Source organism: Neodiprion virginianus, chromosome 4 (assembly GCF_021901495.1).
Source record: "Neodiprion virginianus isolate iyNeoVirg1 chromosome 4, iyNeoVirg1.1, whole genome shotgun sequence".
Classification (NCBI taxonomy): Eukaryota; Metazoa; Arthropoda; class Insecta; order Hymenoptera; family Diprionidae; genus Neodiprion; species Neodiprion virginianus.
In genome coordinates, this window is record NC_060880.1 from 3,673,863 (window position 1) to 3,689,389 (window position 15,527).

Genomic DNA, 15,527 nt, shown 5'->3' on the forward strand with positions numbered 1-15,527 from the left:
CGAAAATTTTCGCCAAAAATACAAAGGGGTTAACCTTCCTTTTTTTTTGACCCAAAAATTTTTAGTCTTAGAATTGATTCGTATGACTCTTTTCCGACCAATTGGACCCCAAGGAACTCAGAAAACGCAGCTGAAGAAGCGTGGAATCAACGGAAGAGAAGATACGAGATAAAAAGCACCTGCTGAAAAATGTCGAAACTTCAGGTTTTCGTTTTTAGGCTGTAACTTTCGATGCGTTGATCGCAGCGTAATGGGACTGCGCCCAATCGATTTCCCTCGCAAAATTACGTCGGAATAGTGCCACAATTAATTTATTTCAGCACTTTTGAAAATCACGAAAATTTTCGCCAAAAATACTAAGGGGTCAACCTTCCTTTTTTTTTGACCAAAAAATTTTTAGTCTTAGAATTGATTCGTATGACTCTTTTCCGACCAATTGGACCCCACGGAACTCTGAAAACGCAGCAAAAGAGGCGTGGGATCAACGGGAGAGAAGATACGAGGAAAAAAGCACCTGCTGAAAAGTGTCGAAAATTCAGGTTTTCGTTTTTAGGCTGTAACTTTCGATGCGTTGATCGCAGCGTATTGGAACTGCGCCCAATCAATTTCTCTTGCAAAATTACGTCGGAATAGTGCCACAATTATCTTATTCCAGCACTATTGAAAATCGCGAAAATTTTCGCCAGAAATACAAAGGGGTTAACCTTCCTTTTTTTTTGACCCAAAAATTTTTAGTCTTAGAATTGATTCGTATGACTCTTTTCCGACCAATTGGACCCCAAGGAACTCAGAAAACGCAGCTAAAGAAGCGTGGAATCAACGGGAGAGAAGATACGAGATAAAAAGCACCTGCTGAAAAATGTCGAAACTTCAGGTTTTCGTTTTTAGGCTGTAACTTTCGATGCGTTGATCGCAGCGTATTGGAACTGCGCCCAATCGATTTCTCTTGCAAAATTACTTCGGAATAGTGCCACAATTAAATCATTCCAGCACTTTTGAAAATCGCGAAAATTTTCGCCAAAAATACAAAGGGGTTAACCTTCCTTTTTTTTTTGACCCAAAAATTTTTAGTCTTAGAATTGATTCGCATGACTCTTTCTCGACCAATTGGACCCCAAGGAACTCAGAAAACGCAGCTGAAGAAGCGTGGAATCAACGGAAGAGAAGATACGAGATAAAAAGCACCTGCTGAAAAATGTCGAAACTTCAGGTTTTCGTTTTTAGGCTGTAACTTTCGATGCGTTGATCGCAGCGTAATGGGACTGCGCCCAATCGATTTCCCTCGCAAAATTACGTCGGAATAGTGCCACAATTAATTTATTTCAGCACTTTTGAAAATCACGAAAATTTTCGCCAAAAATACTAAGGGGTCAACCTTCCTTTTTTTTTGACCAAAAAATTTTTAGTCTTAGAATTGATTCGTATGACTCTTTTCCGACCAATTGGACCCCACGGAACTCAGAAAACGCAGCAAAAGAGGCGTGGGATCAACGGGAGAGAAGATACGAGGAAAAAAGCACCTGCTGAAAAGTGTCGAAAATTCAGGTTTTCGTTTTTAGGCTGTAACTTTCGATGCGTTGATCGCAGCGTATTGGAACTGCGCCCAATCGATTTCTCTTGCAAAATTACGTCGGAATAGTGCCACAATTAATTCATTCCAGCACTTTTGAAAATCGCGAAAATTTTCGCCAAAAATACAAAGGGGTTAACCTTCCTTTTTTTTTGACCAAAAAATTTTTAGTCTTAGAATTGATTCGTATGACTCTTTTCCGACCAATTGGACCCCAAGGAACTCAGAAAACGCAGCTAAAGAAGCGTGGAATCAACGGGAGAGAAGATACGAGATAAAAAGCACCTGCTGAAAAATGTCGAAACTTCAGGTTTTCGTTTTTAGGCTGTAACTTTCGATGCGTTGATCGCAGCGTATTGGAACTGCGCCCAATCGATTTCTCTTGCAAAATTACTTCGGAATAGTGCCACAATTAAATCATTCCAGCACTTTTGAAAATCGCGAAAATTTTCGCCAAAAATACAAAGGGGTTAACCTTCCTTTTTTTTTGACCCAAAAATTTTTAGTCTTAGAATTGATTCGCATGACTCTTTTCCGACCAATTGGACCCCAAGGAACTCAGAAAACGCAGCTGAAGAAGCGTGGAATCAACGGAAGAGAAGATACGAGATAAAAAGCACCTGCTGAAAAATGTCGAAACTTCAGGTTTTCGTTTTTAGGCTGTAACTTTCGATGCGTTGATCGCAGCGTAATGGGACTGCGCCCAATCGATTTCCCTCGCAAAATTACGTCGGAATAGTGCCACAATTAATTTATTCCAGCACTTTTGAAAATCACGAAAATTTTCGCCAAAAATACTAAGGGGTCAACCTTCCTTTTTTTTTGACCAAAAAATTTTTAGTCTTAGAATTGATTCGTATGACTCTTTTCCGACCAATTGGACCCCACGGAACTCAGAAAACGCAGCAAAAGAGGCGTGGGATCAACGGGAGAGAAGATACGAGGAAAAAAGCACCTGCTGAAAAGTGTCGAAAATTCAGGTTTTCGTTTTTAGGCTGTAACTTTCGATGCGTTGATCGCAGCGTATTGGAACTGCTCCCAATCGATTTCTCTTGCAAAATTACGTCGGAATAGTGCCACAATTAATTCATTCCAGCACTTTTGAAAATCGCGAAAATTTTCGCCAAAAATACAAAGGGGTTAACCTTCCTTTTTTTTTGACCAAAAAATTTTTAGTCTTAGAATTGATTCGTATGACTCTTTTCCGACCAATTGGACCCCACGGAACTCAGAAAACGCAGCAAAAGAGGCGTGGGATCAACGGGAGAGAAGATACGAGGAAAAAAGCACCTGCTGAAAAGTGTCGAAAATTCAGGTTTCCGTTTTTAGGCTGTAACTTTCGATGCGTTGATCGCAGCGTATTGGAACTGCGCCCAATCAATTTCTCTTGCAAAATTACGTCGGAATAGTGCCACAATTATCTTATTCCAGCACTATTGAAAATCGCGAAAATTTTCGCCAGAAATACAAAGGGGTTAACCTTCCTTTTTTTTTGACCCAAAAATTTTTAGTCTTAGAATTGATTCGTATGACTCTTTTCCGACCAATTGGACCCCAAGGAACTCAGAAAACGCAGCTAAAGAAGCGTGGAATCAACGGGAGAGAAGATACGAGATAAAAAGCACCTGCTGAAAAATGTCGAAACTTCAGGTTTTCGTTTTTAGGCTGTAACTTTCGATGCGTTGATCGCAGCGTATTGGAACTGCACCCAATCGATTTCTCTTGCAAAATTACTTCGGAATAGTGCCACAATTAATTCATTCCAGCACTTTTGAAAATCGCGAAAATTTTCGCCAAAAATACTAAGGGGTCAACCTTCCTTTTTTTTTGACCAAAAAATTTTTAGTCTTAGAATTGATTCGTATGACTCTTTTCCGACCAATTGGACCCCAAGGAACTCAGAAAACGCAGCTAAAGAAGCGTGGAATCAACGGGAGAGAAGATACGAGATAAAAAGCACCTGCTGAAAAATGTCGAAACTTCAGGTTTTCGTTTTTAGGCTGTAACTTTCGATGCGTTGATCGCAGCGTATTGGAACTGCACCCAATCGATTTCTCTTGCAAAATTACTTCGGAATAGTGCAACAATTAATTCATTCCAGCACTTTTGAAAATCGCGAAAATTTTCGCCAAAAATACTAAGGGGTTACCCTTCCTTTTTTTTTACCCAAAAATTTTTAGTCTTAGAATTGATTCGTATGACTCTTTTCCGACCAATTGGACCCCAAGGAACTCAGAAAACGCAGCTGAAGAAGCGTGGAATCAACGGGAGAGAAGATACGAGATAAAAAGCACCTGCTGAAAAATGTCGAAACTTCAGGTTTTCGTTTTTAGGCTGTAACTTTCGATGCGTTGATCGCAGCGTATTGGAACTGCGCCCAATCGATTTCTCTTGCAAAATTACTTGGGAATAGTGCCACAATTAATTTATTTCAGCACTTTTGAATATCGCGAAAATTTTCGCCAAAAATACTAAGGGGTTAACCTTCCTTTTTTTTTGACCAAAAAATTTTTAGTCTTAGAATTGATTCGTATGACTCTTTTCCGACCAATTGGACCCCAAGGAACTCAAAAAACGCAGCAAAAGAGGCGTGGGATCAACGGGAGAGAAGATACGAGGAAAAAAGCACCTGCTAAAAAGTGTCGAAAATTCAGGTTTTCGTTTTTGGGCTGTAACTTTCGATGCGTTGATCGCAGCGTAATGGGACTGCGCCCAATCGATTTCTCTCGCAAAATTACGTCGGAATAGTGTTACAATTAATTTATTTCAGCACTCTTGAAAATCACGAAAATTTTCGCCAAAAATACCAAGGGGTTAACCTTCCTTTTTTTTTGACCAAAAAATTTTTAGTCTTAGAATTGATTCGTATGACTCTTTTTCGACCAATTGGACCACAAGGAACTCAGAAAACGCAGCAAAAGAGGCGTGGGATCAACGGGAGAGAAGATACGAGGAAAAAAGCACCTGCTGAAAAATGTCGAAAATTCAAGTTTTCGTTTTTAGGCTGTAACTTTTGATGCGTTGATTGCAGCGTAATGGGACTGCGCCCAATCGATTTTTCTTGCAAAATTACGTCTGAATAGTGCCACAATTAATTTATTCCAGCAGTTTTGAAAATCGCGAAAATTTTGGCCAAAAATACAAAGGGGTTAACCTTCCTTTTTTTTTGACCAAAAAATTTTCAGTCTCAGAATTGATTCGTATGACCCTTTCCCGACCAATTGGACCCCAAGGAACTCAGTAAACGCAGCAAAAGGAGCGTGGGATCAACGGGAGAGAAGATACGAGGAAAAATGCACCAGCTGAAAAATGTCGAAAACTCAGGTTCTCGTTTTTCGGCTCTAACTTCTTATCCGTTGCTCGCAGCGTATTGGGACTGCGCCCAATCGATTTCTCTCGCAAAATTACGTCGGAATAGTGCATGAACGAATTCATTTCAGCACATTTTGAAATCGCGAGAATTTTCGCCAAAAATGCAAAGGGGTTCAATGGTTCAATGGTTTATTTTTCATCTTTCCAATGGCAATATTGGAAAACATTATCGCAACATTAAAAATAAACAAAGTCCTAAATTCTCAACCTTAGCCTATATAGTTCTATATCACTATTCAAGATCTGGGGATAAAAAAATTAGAACAGAGAATAGAACAGAGAAAGACGGCGAAGAGAATGTCAGAAAAAAAGCGAAAAAGAAAAGAAAAGACTAGAAAGCAGAATAAAGCTAAGAAATCAGCAACAAAGAAACGTGCGAAAAAGGAAGTGGTGAAGACTAGACGGCGAGTCGCCATCAAGAGCGGGTCTCTTCCGTCCGGAAGAGATGCTGACATAGATCGCGTCCAAAAACAGCAAGCGTCGAGACAGACCTGAGTTTGGTAGGTAGAGAGTTCCAGTGTCGAGCGCCTCTGACCGTCAGAGGTGAGCACCGATCTGTTCCTGTATGATCAGCGCCACAACGTATTGTATGTGCCTGCTATAGCGTCCCCCATAAACATGTGCTATGAATCCCCTCAATTTCTTTCGCTTCAGCTTACTATAAACGCACTTTCAAACGCTCAATCGTGGTAGAATTCAAAGTTTCCACAATTTCGAGCACAAATCTGCATCTGGTATCAAAAATACACCCAAGCGCAAGAGTCGGCACAAAAATGCTTATCACTCTCACTGTTATAAAGTATTTCCACAATGCGGAAGTTTAAATTTCAAGTTCTATAGCCCATTATCAGGCCCTCTGCCTAGAGATGCCTATCAGGCTGTATGTAAATTGGAGGCTTCACCATAAGTGGAAGCTTAGTTTCAAGGTAAATGAAGATAATGTCAAATGAGAGATTTTCATTCATTTCTTTACCTACACTAAGCGATTTACACATTCATGTAATCCAGAGTCACAATACCAACGCATGATCACCATATTCATGCAGCTTTTCAATCACACAAGTCACATTCACAAGAAAGTCTTTCACACATTTCTCGTTCAACTCTTTTTCCCGAAATATCACGCTGACAAACCGAGTGTAAAAATTGATATTAGCGCAGTTCGAAACCGTTAGAAAATTTTGTAAAAGTCAAATCTGTTCAGCCCCGGTATGATTGGGGCTAGGAGACTTTTTCTTTTACCATTGATCCGCTGCCCTCTATATTTAATAATTATTCACTGATTGTTACTTGAGGATTGCAAAATGTACTTTCAAAACAATATTCTCCTAGTGAAATAAATCGTTAACTTTTGATTATTGTAATTACAAAGGAACAAAGTACTCGGTTTTACAAATTTGATCACCCCATCTTAAGACTATGATCAAACGGAATAACAACAACAGCAATTCATGTGAAATGTAATGTATGAAATATAATCGTAGAGTAACAGTAACAACGAGACAAATGTCACATTCATATTCTACATTAGTCGATGTGAAAATATTACATGAACAGAAAACATCGCTCTAAGAAATTTCATTCAAATTGTAATCATTGGCCAAGGAAAAATAAATGTAAATGAAATTTAAAAATAAATATCAATTATAAGGATTTCCGAGATGCAGTCTTCTTCTCTCCCTCTTTTGGTCCCGTCATCGCCTGGACTTTGTCATTAATGGCGTGGAGGTACTGAGTCAGATGCAGAATAGTGACAATCTGACTCACGTACTCCCTCAAATCGTCGGTGCCTAGAGTTTTGAGGCGCTGGCTGATACTCAAGTAAACCCGACGAGCAGCCTTGTTGGATAGACGCCCGACAGTCTGTACAGTATGCAGTAATTTATCCTCTTCCAACGAAACCGGAACTGAAATCATACGGGGAGATACAGAAAAAAAGACGTTAAATAAATATAATCGAAACAATATTGGACCGTCGAAGAAACGAAAAGTTATTACTGACACGGAGAGTATGAGACCTTTGGTTCATGAATCGTGTTGAAACTTCTATGGAAGTGTTTCTTTTCTCCAAAATACGCAGAGTTTCGAAAAGTAAAGTTCCGATAGAGCAAAATTTCGAAAATTGATCTTTCGTCAAAGCTTGATTTCTTTACGTTAAGTTTCGCCATGAAAATACTTGGAATTCGGTGGTTTCGGAGCTTTTCTAGTTCGAAATTCAAACTCCACCCCAATCTATGACCCGAACGTCCGATCTTCAAATTGCGAGTAACTATGCAGACGTGCAAAATCACCTGTATCCTCCTCCTCTCCGGAAGCCGGAAAATAATGGTCGATCAACTTGTCGGCAACCGCAGCGGTGCTATCAAATCCCTGAAGCGCCACTGTCCCAATCTGAGTCCCAAGAATGTCGTTCGCCTTGTTCCAGCTTAAGGTCTTCAGGCTCACCGCTTGGGCCGACAAGACGTCGTTGACGTATGAAATCCCAGAGACTGCTGGCTGGACGGTCCTCTTCGCGAGTCCGACAGCGGATTCGAGGATCTAGAAAAGTCGAAATGTCTCGGTATAATTATTTGTAAAGAATAAAGGTAGACTCGAGTTTTTCGTATTTACCAGTTCGGGCTTCTCCTTTACAATTGGAACCTTCTCTTCGATCTTGTCAAGTCCTTTGCACAGCGTCTGGTCAACCAGGTGAATCGAATTCTCAAGCCTTTTCGCGATCGGTGCTGCAATCGGCACCGCCTGGGTCGTCGCGTTGCACAGCGACGCCTCGGCACTCGATAGTGCCCAATACAACAGCTGGTTAGAATCCTTAACTCGAGAGTACGTCGACGCCGACTTGGTCAGCGCAAACTCGACCATTGGCAGCCCCAAAACTCGGTTGAACAATTCCATTTGAGGTAGCTGAACCGTCTCGGACGCCATCGTAAAAGTGCTAATCAGATAATTTATTTTATCCGTTAACCTGAGACTTGCCAAGATGTCACATCACACATGCGATTGAGAACATTAGTGTTACGGTGTCGGGTCAGTATCTGTATACACCCTCTGCCATGGCACATAATATTTTCGAAAATATTTACAATATACGACTTATACGTCACGTATTTTAATACGTGTGATTGCGCGTACACGCCGATCACAGAATTTACGGAGAAAAACAAAGTCTGACTTTCGGATAATCCTCGTCTCGTATCAATAACACTTTCGTTTACGACTCTCGTACAAATTTATAACGAACGTATTCGTTAAAGTATAAAATCCGAGGTGTTCGTGAATCTGCTTCGAAGGATCATTGCGATTTTGTGAGAAATTGAATTGCTCATTTTTTTCAATTCATCTCTAACATTTCTGCGCGGCAAATAAATAAACGGAGAAATAAACTGGTGTAATAACGATACAGCGGACCTGTAAACTCTGATTTGAAGGAAGGAAAGTTGTTGGCGAGTTGAAATAAAAAAATAAATAAAAATAAAATAAAACGACAAATTTCTAGCCTGATAAAGACCCTTATCCAGTACGTTAAATCACGTAAACTGCATACTCACATCCATGCAATATCAGTGATTATATTAATATCGAATTAAGGCGGTACGAACCACGTAGCGGTACTTACGTAATGCGATACGCTTTAACGAGGAACACGTGAACAGTATCACGACAGCACGGAGAATACGAGGGGCTCGGCACTCTGTACGTTTATAAGATGGAACGAGCATGCGCGACAACGGATAGAATTTGAATGAGCTAATCAGAGAACAGACCGGGGCGATCCTTTCCAGCGTTGCGGTCGCTCAACAGTTAACAGGTACAAAGTTCGACTCGTCGGGAAAGACTCGGGGACAATACGTGACCGGTGTTATCGTCCTCCACCACAAGACGTCGCCGAAGTTGAATTAGCCAGCGGCGAATCTGTGTTGGAAATAATTTCATTGCTGCGCAACACTCGTATGCGATAGCGGAAACCTAGACACGATTATTCTGTCTGGGCTATTTAAACCCGGACTACGAGTCTTACAAAACCGAAAAGAGTCGGGTCTCCGACTCCTCGGTTTGGAGGCGAGCCTTGTTATCAGCCGTGAATTCCGATAAACCGTGGACCTTTCAGCCCTTATCAATACTCAGAGATTTATTACGTATTAGACGACATCTCGGCCTTCTTAGATGGTTACAAAGGTCTGGTATTAGAAGCGAGATTCTAAATGATCTTTTTAGAAATTGTCGTGTTTGTTACATGTTCTTGCATCTGGAGTTTGGAAGGTACGGAGTGCAGTTATACCAGTGAAATTTATCTGTAAACAAAATGAAGCAAGGAATTCGATTTGTCAGTTATTAGGATATTATCACGCGTAAATGAACCGCTTATTCGGAACGTTGGGGAATTGGTTTTTGATTCAATGCACGAACGTGATAGAAAGGCGTTCTGCCCGGATCGAGTTTTACAGTCAGCATCGCATTTCACTGTCAGGATACGCCGGATGCGGTTGAATGTGTATTCATATCAGGCAAACTGAAAATGGTATTGGTGTAAATGGATCTCGCTATCTAATGGACAAAGTCTGACGCCTGGATAAATACGTACAGGATTACAGGCATGACAATGTATTGCAACCGTCGTTTTAGCTCGACAATTCGAACCGAAGGATGAGTCAGGCAAATTCTTATCGTAACGATACAAATGTATAAATCCGTCTGTCCCAATTCGTCAAAAAAACAAAATAGAATGTACCAAATAAAAAGTAAATTTCGTGCAAGTATTTATTCTCAGTCCCCAGCGATTTCAATATGCCCATCCATTGTGTGCACACTAATTTTTTCCGCATCTAAACAATATATTTAATTCACAGTTTCCGACAATAAAGTAAAAAGAATGAAGAAAAGTAAAAAAACCAGAACGTGTTGCAGTTTTAAAAACGACGTTTTGACGTCTTGCATTTATTGATTAGAATATGCTCTCGGGATATTTTACTTAGGGTTCGTTATCTACTTTTTACCCCCCCTATATTAGTATCTGCTACGTATCTACGAGCTATTCATACGCGTAGTTGATAAGATTCAAGTGAGTGGAAGCTCGTGTAGCAGAACTTCCACCGCTCGAAGTATCCACAGTCACATCCATCGACAGATTATATAATCGTGAGTCAAAGGAGAAACCGATTATAAAAAGAAGGAGTGTGAACCCTCAGTGATCTATAGCTGTGTGAAAAATTTTCTGTGAAACTAAATTAAAAATCCTGCAATTTCGTCCTTCAAAACTATCCTTGAGTATTATGAACAAATCAGCGCAGCAACATAAAAAGCCAAGATAGTAACAGCACTTCGAAATAAACCGGAGGATTTCAGAGAGGACAAGTGTCTCTCCGAAATCCTTGGCGTCAAATTTTTGAATAAAGAAAATTTTCGACAAGGATGAATCTGCAGGTCACGATACTACTCGACACCGTTGGCCAAAACGTCGGTGGTAACGATAACGTGATTGTTGTGATTTTGCTGCCGGTTTTGAGCGTTCACCACCTTTCCAGAATTCGGACGTCCAGCCAAAAATGCTGCGAACTGTTCCTGTCGAACAAAGAAAAGAAATTAGCAGAATGAAACAGGATTATAAAAATCTGTACACGAATCTCTGACTTTCGAATTATACGATCGAGAGTAGAATCATTTAGACCGCGAGTCGTTTGCAGCAATCTTACTTACCAGTGCAATGTTAGTCGTAGAACCGTAAAATTGTAGAAGCCTGAAGATGGCGGCACGGATGGCAGAAATCTGAGGGAGAGGGTTGCTGCGGTTGTTGGTAATCGGTAACATCTGAATAACAATAAATGAACGTCCACAATCAGTTCGAAAATATACCAACGGCTTTATCGTACTCTACGAAAATACGATTGATAAGGTAGCTTCGAATTTACGACTCTGTGTGATAATATGTGTATAAGTCAAACCTTTCACTGAAGGCTCAATGGCTGATTATCGTCAAGCCGATATTAGCCGTGTTTTTTCACCTGCAATTAGCTGAGTGACTCACTTCACACTCAACATTCCGAGACCAGTGAGATCTGAGCCCCTCGGAGGGTTTATGATAATAAAAAACACAGCTTTTTAATCGGAAGTAAATTTTCTAGCAAGCTTCATTGACACAGACAGAACAAACGGAAATTAATCATACAGACATGCACGCACAGTAATCCGCTCCGCAAATTTCCCCGAAATATTTTTAATTCTAAGCGTTTTCAACGTCACGGTTTACTATTAACCAGTTGTTCCTTCTTCTTTCCTTTCGATTGTTATTTTCGTTTATTTTTCTTTTTTTTATTTGCACTGGAAATTACTAACAAATTGTATCATGGCCGGTTAAACTATGGAATAATCCGAAAATAGACCTACACGATGCTTAGTTATGGTATTTCACCTTGACCGTGGCTTCAACGGCATCTAGAAGCTGATGCGAAGTCCTGACTAAGATTCGAGCGATTCGTCGAGGCGCTCTCGACGCAATTGTCGCTGTTCCGTTAACGAGATGAACGACACGGCGAGCTGATTCCCTGGTCAAAAGAACCAGAAGCTGTTCCAGGGTCGCAGGACGGGCCTGATTTTCGGGTTCAGGAAGACTGAGCGACTTCCACAATTCCCGGGCCTTCTGAAGCGCCAATATTGGGTCAGTTGCGACCTGCAATTTTTCAGTAAGCATGTTACGTGTTGTTCTTTTCTCCGTCGGTCACTACCGCCAACAGTTGGGGGTGAAAATCCCGAAAGACCAAAAAGTCGACTGGTCGAAAAGCCGAAATTTTCGAATTACAGATTTTAAAACAACGAATGATCAGCGTACCGAAGTTGGGATTTTCGATAAATCACCCAGCAGAATAACTGTTTCCCCGAAAATTCATTTAACCGAACGCTCTGTTATCAAAGAAAAAAGTATTTTCTGAACAGTCGTCATTCCTAATGACCAAATCACAGTATGTGGAGATACAGAAAAATGAAAGTTCCAAAATTAAAAATTGAGAACGGTTGATACTTTGAACAACCGCAAAACCGATAAAATTAGTTGGGGAAAATCAGAGTTGAGAAGGGGTAAAATTACGATCCGCAAAATGCAGAAGGGCCAGAAAGCCGAAAGGCCGCGATACGTTTGTCACAGTTACGTAGACTTATGTTAGATTTCACCATACACCGACCATCGAATGCTTGTGGCGTTGCAAAGAACATACGTGTTTCTAACGTCGTCCAACCTTCCGGCATTTCGGCCATTCTGTCTTTAGGGGGTTTCGGGATTTCGACATTTCGAGTCTTTGATCAACGGTTATTTATAAATTCGGATTCGTAGATTTCCGACAAAGGCACGAGTCTGACGTTTGAAAAGTCGACGTTTCGACTCTTCGGTATTTTCGCAATTCAATATTTTACCCTTCGTAATCTCGGTCATTCTCGAAAGAAAAATGTCGGTATAAATTAATCTATACATATTTACGTTTAATATTTTCGTATTCTCGGTCTTTCTAAATTTTTTTCCGCCGGTAGTTTGTCTTTCGGGATACCGTCCCGTCGCATTTTTGCACCCCACCCCTGCCGATGCTTCCTAAATCGTGGTAACTCACCAACTCCGCGACGTATAGAAGGACGTGAATGCACTCCGTTCCTTGCTCCTTAAGGGCGCGAGCCTCGGCGAGGGTGCGACGCGTCAGCCGACGCTGCAGCTTCCTTGAGAAACGGGCCCCGTGATGTATCGTCCTTGCCGTCTTGCTGACCCCCTCGGTTGGGTCGTTGCGGTCCGAAGTGCCTTCAAGCAATCGTAAAATGTCGCGTTGAACAGAATTTCCGCGATCACGTAGCCCTACGACTGTGCTGCTGGTGGCATCCTTACCGTCTGCCGTCTTGTCCGAGGGGTCAGGGGGCAAGTAGCGATCGACGTACTCCTCGGCGACAGTCAGGGCGCCGTCCAGCCTATCCGCAGCACGATTAGCTGCGTTACTGCCCATCTGCTTAACGCTTCCAGCCCGCATCAGCATTGGTTTGACCAATCGTTTGCTCACGAATTGTTTTGTATTGACGTACATCTGCTTGGAATTTCAGAATTTTATTTAACAATAGTATGGTTCACGCGACTCCTTCGCCCCATTACCGTACGTAAGGTAACATTGGTCAACAAAATTGTGTAACACCGAAGGTGCTCGCTAATTTTCAAATACATATATATATATACCCTCGTTATATAATCATATTTATTTTCATTCGATCGGGTATAGTTTTTGTGTTACAGATACTAACGGTAAAATTGAATGTTTATCGTGTTGACCTACCTTTTTGTTTGATTCAAGGTGTTTTCTTATTTTCAAATTCCAATTACTTAGTTACAGTGAAAGCACCTTCCTTGTTACAAAATTCTGTTAACCAATGTACCGTAACGATATGAATAATCTCATTTACGTACATAAGAACTGTATTTTTGTAAAAATTAAAAAAATCGTATCACAATAAAACTATTCGTATCTACAACATTCTAATATCAATTCTGTTATACTGAACCTTGTTTCTAACATAACACTCTGAAACGTTTTCACGTTACATACAAAAGGTAAATGTTTGTCGACCAGTGTAATATTTTCTGCGACAGTGCAAAAAAAAAATGAAAAAGACCTTCTACGTCCTACTATTAATAGTTCTCTTTTTCGTACTCCGCTACGAGAAAAAAAAAGTTGCAAACCAGACTTTGACTACGTGAAGTATCGTGAGCACCAACGTGGCAAAGTCTTTTGCACCACGCGTATACGAATATTGTTATCTCGATTGTTATTCGGTATTCATCGCTGGCTGAGACATATTGTACAAAGGACCGCGAATAATGAGTTGGAATCGATCATGAGCTATGCCTCTCTTTATTCATTTTGTTTTATCTTACGAGCTGTGGCGGTAGATTCAACGCCGGCACTCTCTGCTCGACGATGTCTATCCCTTTGCAGAGAAACTGATCAATCGTTGATATCGGTCCATTGAGCACAAGGAGAGCCGGTTTCGCCGAAGCCGTTGCCGCAGCTAGAGATTGCTCGGCAGTATCGAGGCTCCAGTTCACGAGAGAATTCGAACGCTGTGGAGCGAGAATTGCATATATGAATGTGTTTTGTGAAAGGGGAGGGTATCGTTGATACAGAGACGCAGTAATCCGTCTTGCCTATGACTTGACAAAATACCCCGTGATATGAAATTGTCGCAGTTAGAATTTTTACTGCGGCGTGTTGTGTTCGTACTTGGCAGTCGGCGATACTGGTATACAACATATATTTCAAAGAGGGATATTTACGACTTGTGCAACTGGTCAAAGTTCAAAAATGCGTCACGGATTAAATATAGCTTGTAGGAATATTTTAACGCTAACTGTATCATATAAAACGAAAACGTAATACGGGAAACTGTGAACTCATTAATAATACAGACGCTAGAAGTTGAGTAGAAAATATTAGGCAGGATCCTGTACCTTGATCCTGTGGTAAACGTTTCCGGCTATGTTTATACCGCTTTCGACGATCGGTAGGCTCGATATTTTAATGACCGACTCCAACTGCGATATTTCGGAGTGTCTCCTCCTCACATTTGGCCGGGTCATCCTGCGACACGATAGAAAAATTTGATTCCACGACGATCGAATAGTTGGCGAAAAACGAACGATCCTTACCTGCAGCTCAGAACTCTGGAATCTAGAAAATACCGCTGAGGCTTCTCCGAGGGTTGATCGTGTCGCACGGACGAGAGACTTGCGTGCAACTGCAGAACGAGGGGACGTCGAGCAGCAGATATCTCTTTGGTTTGACCTCTGACCGTTGCCGATTAAATGGTCCAGCGCTCTAGATGTACGCGCGACGATGACGCCCGAAGGCTCCAGCCACTTGTGCAGGCATGCGAGATTCTCGTTGAACTTGGGAAGGCAACGTCTTCTCCTCTTTGTGTCGATAACTCGTTCGTCGATTACAACCAGCAATCAACGAGAGGTTAAAAGATCCTGAAAATTGTTGTACTCTGCTATCTGCAGCAGGCACATACTGTGCGTATTACATCTGCATGTCCGTTTACTGTTCGTCGATTATCTCTGCCGGTTGGGCTCTAGGTGGTTTTGTTTAAACGGATATCACGAATTGCGGAGCGGATTTGAGTGGGTGATTTGCCCGATGCAAAAAAACACCCTATCTCTATACTTGAAACGCTCCCTCACTGTCGTTTGCAAACTCGACTGTGAAAAGCATTTGTAAACATGGTCGTTGGGCTGGTAATTCCGAAACGATTAACCGATTGCGCCCTTTGTTTTGGACTTTCTTATCTAACTTCGGACTCTTGTAATCGGTCGGTGAATCGGGGAAGAGTCGTGAGCAGAATCAATCTCGTTATAAGCAGATGGAAAAATATACGCACCATGACGGACTAACGGGGCCGTTTGAAAAAAAAACGCGAAAGACGGAAGTTATCACCTCCAGACGTTTTAATGACAACACAAAGTCCAGGACGGCGTATTTCTGTGAACAATGTTCTTTACACACGAGCTCATAGATACGTTAATTAATATACTTTATAACATCATCACTATCATTGACGAATAAAATATACG

The 15,527-nt window shown here is 41.2% G+C and overlaps 2 protein-coding genes across 6 annotated transcripts; both read right to left on the bottom strand.

Moving 5' to 3' along the window:
• Positions 1-6,390: 6,390 nt before the first annotated feature.
• Positions 6,391-9,524, bottom strand: LOC124301992 (lipid storage droplets surface-binding protein 2-like). The gene is made up of 4 exons (XM_046757726.1): positions 8,556-9,524; positions 7,553-7,874; positions 7,234-7,480; positions 6,391-6,849 (listed from the first exon to the last, which is right to left on the bottom strand). The coding sequence occupies exons 2-4, from the start codon at positions 7,862-7,864 to the stop codon at positions 6,587-6,589; spliced, it is 822 nt and encodes a 273-aa protein (XP_046613682.1). The 5' UTR covers positions 7,865-7,874; positions 8,556-9,524; the 3' UTR covers positions 6,391-6,586.
• Positions 9,525-9,838: 314 nt separating this feature from the next.
• On the bottom strand, positions 9,839-14,733 carry LOC124301991 (lipid storage droplets surface-binding protein 1). 5 transcript variants are annotated; one of them, XM_046757724.1, is made up of 8 exons: positions 14,604-14,733; positions 14,406-14,535; positions 13,833-14,018; positions 12,798-12,990; positions 12,532-12,713; positions 11,346-11,603; positions 10,634-10,744; positions 9,839-10,498 (listed from the first exon to the last, which is right to left on the bottom strand). In XM_046757724.1, the coding sequence occupies exons 2-8, from the start codon at positions 14,532-14,534 to the stop codon at positions 10,370-10,372; spliced, it is 1,188 nt and encodes a 395-aa protein (XP_046613680.1). In that variant the 5' UTR covers position 14,535; positions 14,604-14,733; the 3' UTR covers positions 9,839-10,369. The 5 variants fall into 5 exon arrangements, with proteins under 5 accessions (XP_046613680.1, XP_046613679.1, XP_046613678.1 ...); XM_046757723.1 differs by having other exon boundaries at positions 12,798-12,993; XM_046757722.1 differs by having other exon boundaries at positions 12,532-12,990.
• Between the last annotated feature and the right edge of the window lie 794 nt (positions 14,734-15,527).

Excerpts from the sequence above, each read along its gene's own strand:
- LOC124301992 (XM_046757726.1), bottom strand. The coding sequence starts at position 7,864 with ATGGCGTCCGAGACGGTTCAGCTACCTCAAATGGAATTGTTCAACCGA. Across the intron at positions 7,481-7,552 it reads TAAAGGAGAAGCCCGAACTG|ATCCTCGAATCCGCTGTCGG; the intron begins GTAAATACGAAA and ends CGACTTTTCTAG. Across the intron at positions 6,850-7,233 it reads CGGAGAGGAGGAGGATACAG|TTCCGGTTTCGTTGGAAGAG; the intron begins GTGATTTTGCAC and ends GTATGATTTCAG.
- LOC124301991 (XM_046757721.1), bottom strand. The coding sequence starts at position 14,534 with ATGACCCGGCCAAATGTGAGGAGGAGACACTCCGAAATATCGCAGTTG. Across the intron at positions 14,019-14,405 it reads ACGTTTACCACAGGATCAAG|CGTTCGAATTCTCTCGTGAA; the intron begins GTACAGGATCCT and ends CTCGCTCCACAG. Across the intron at positions 10,499-10,633 it reads CTACGACTAACATTGCACTG|GAACAGTTCGCAGCATTTTT; the intron begins GTAAGTAAGATT and ends TTTGTTCGACAG.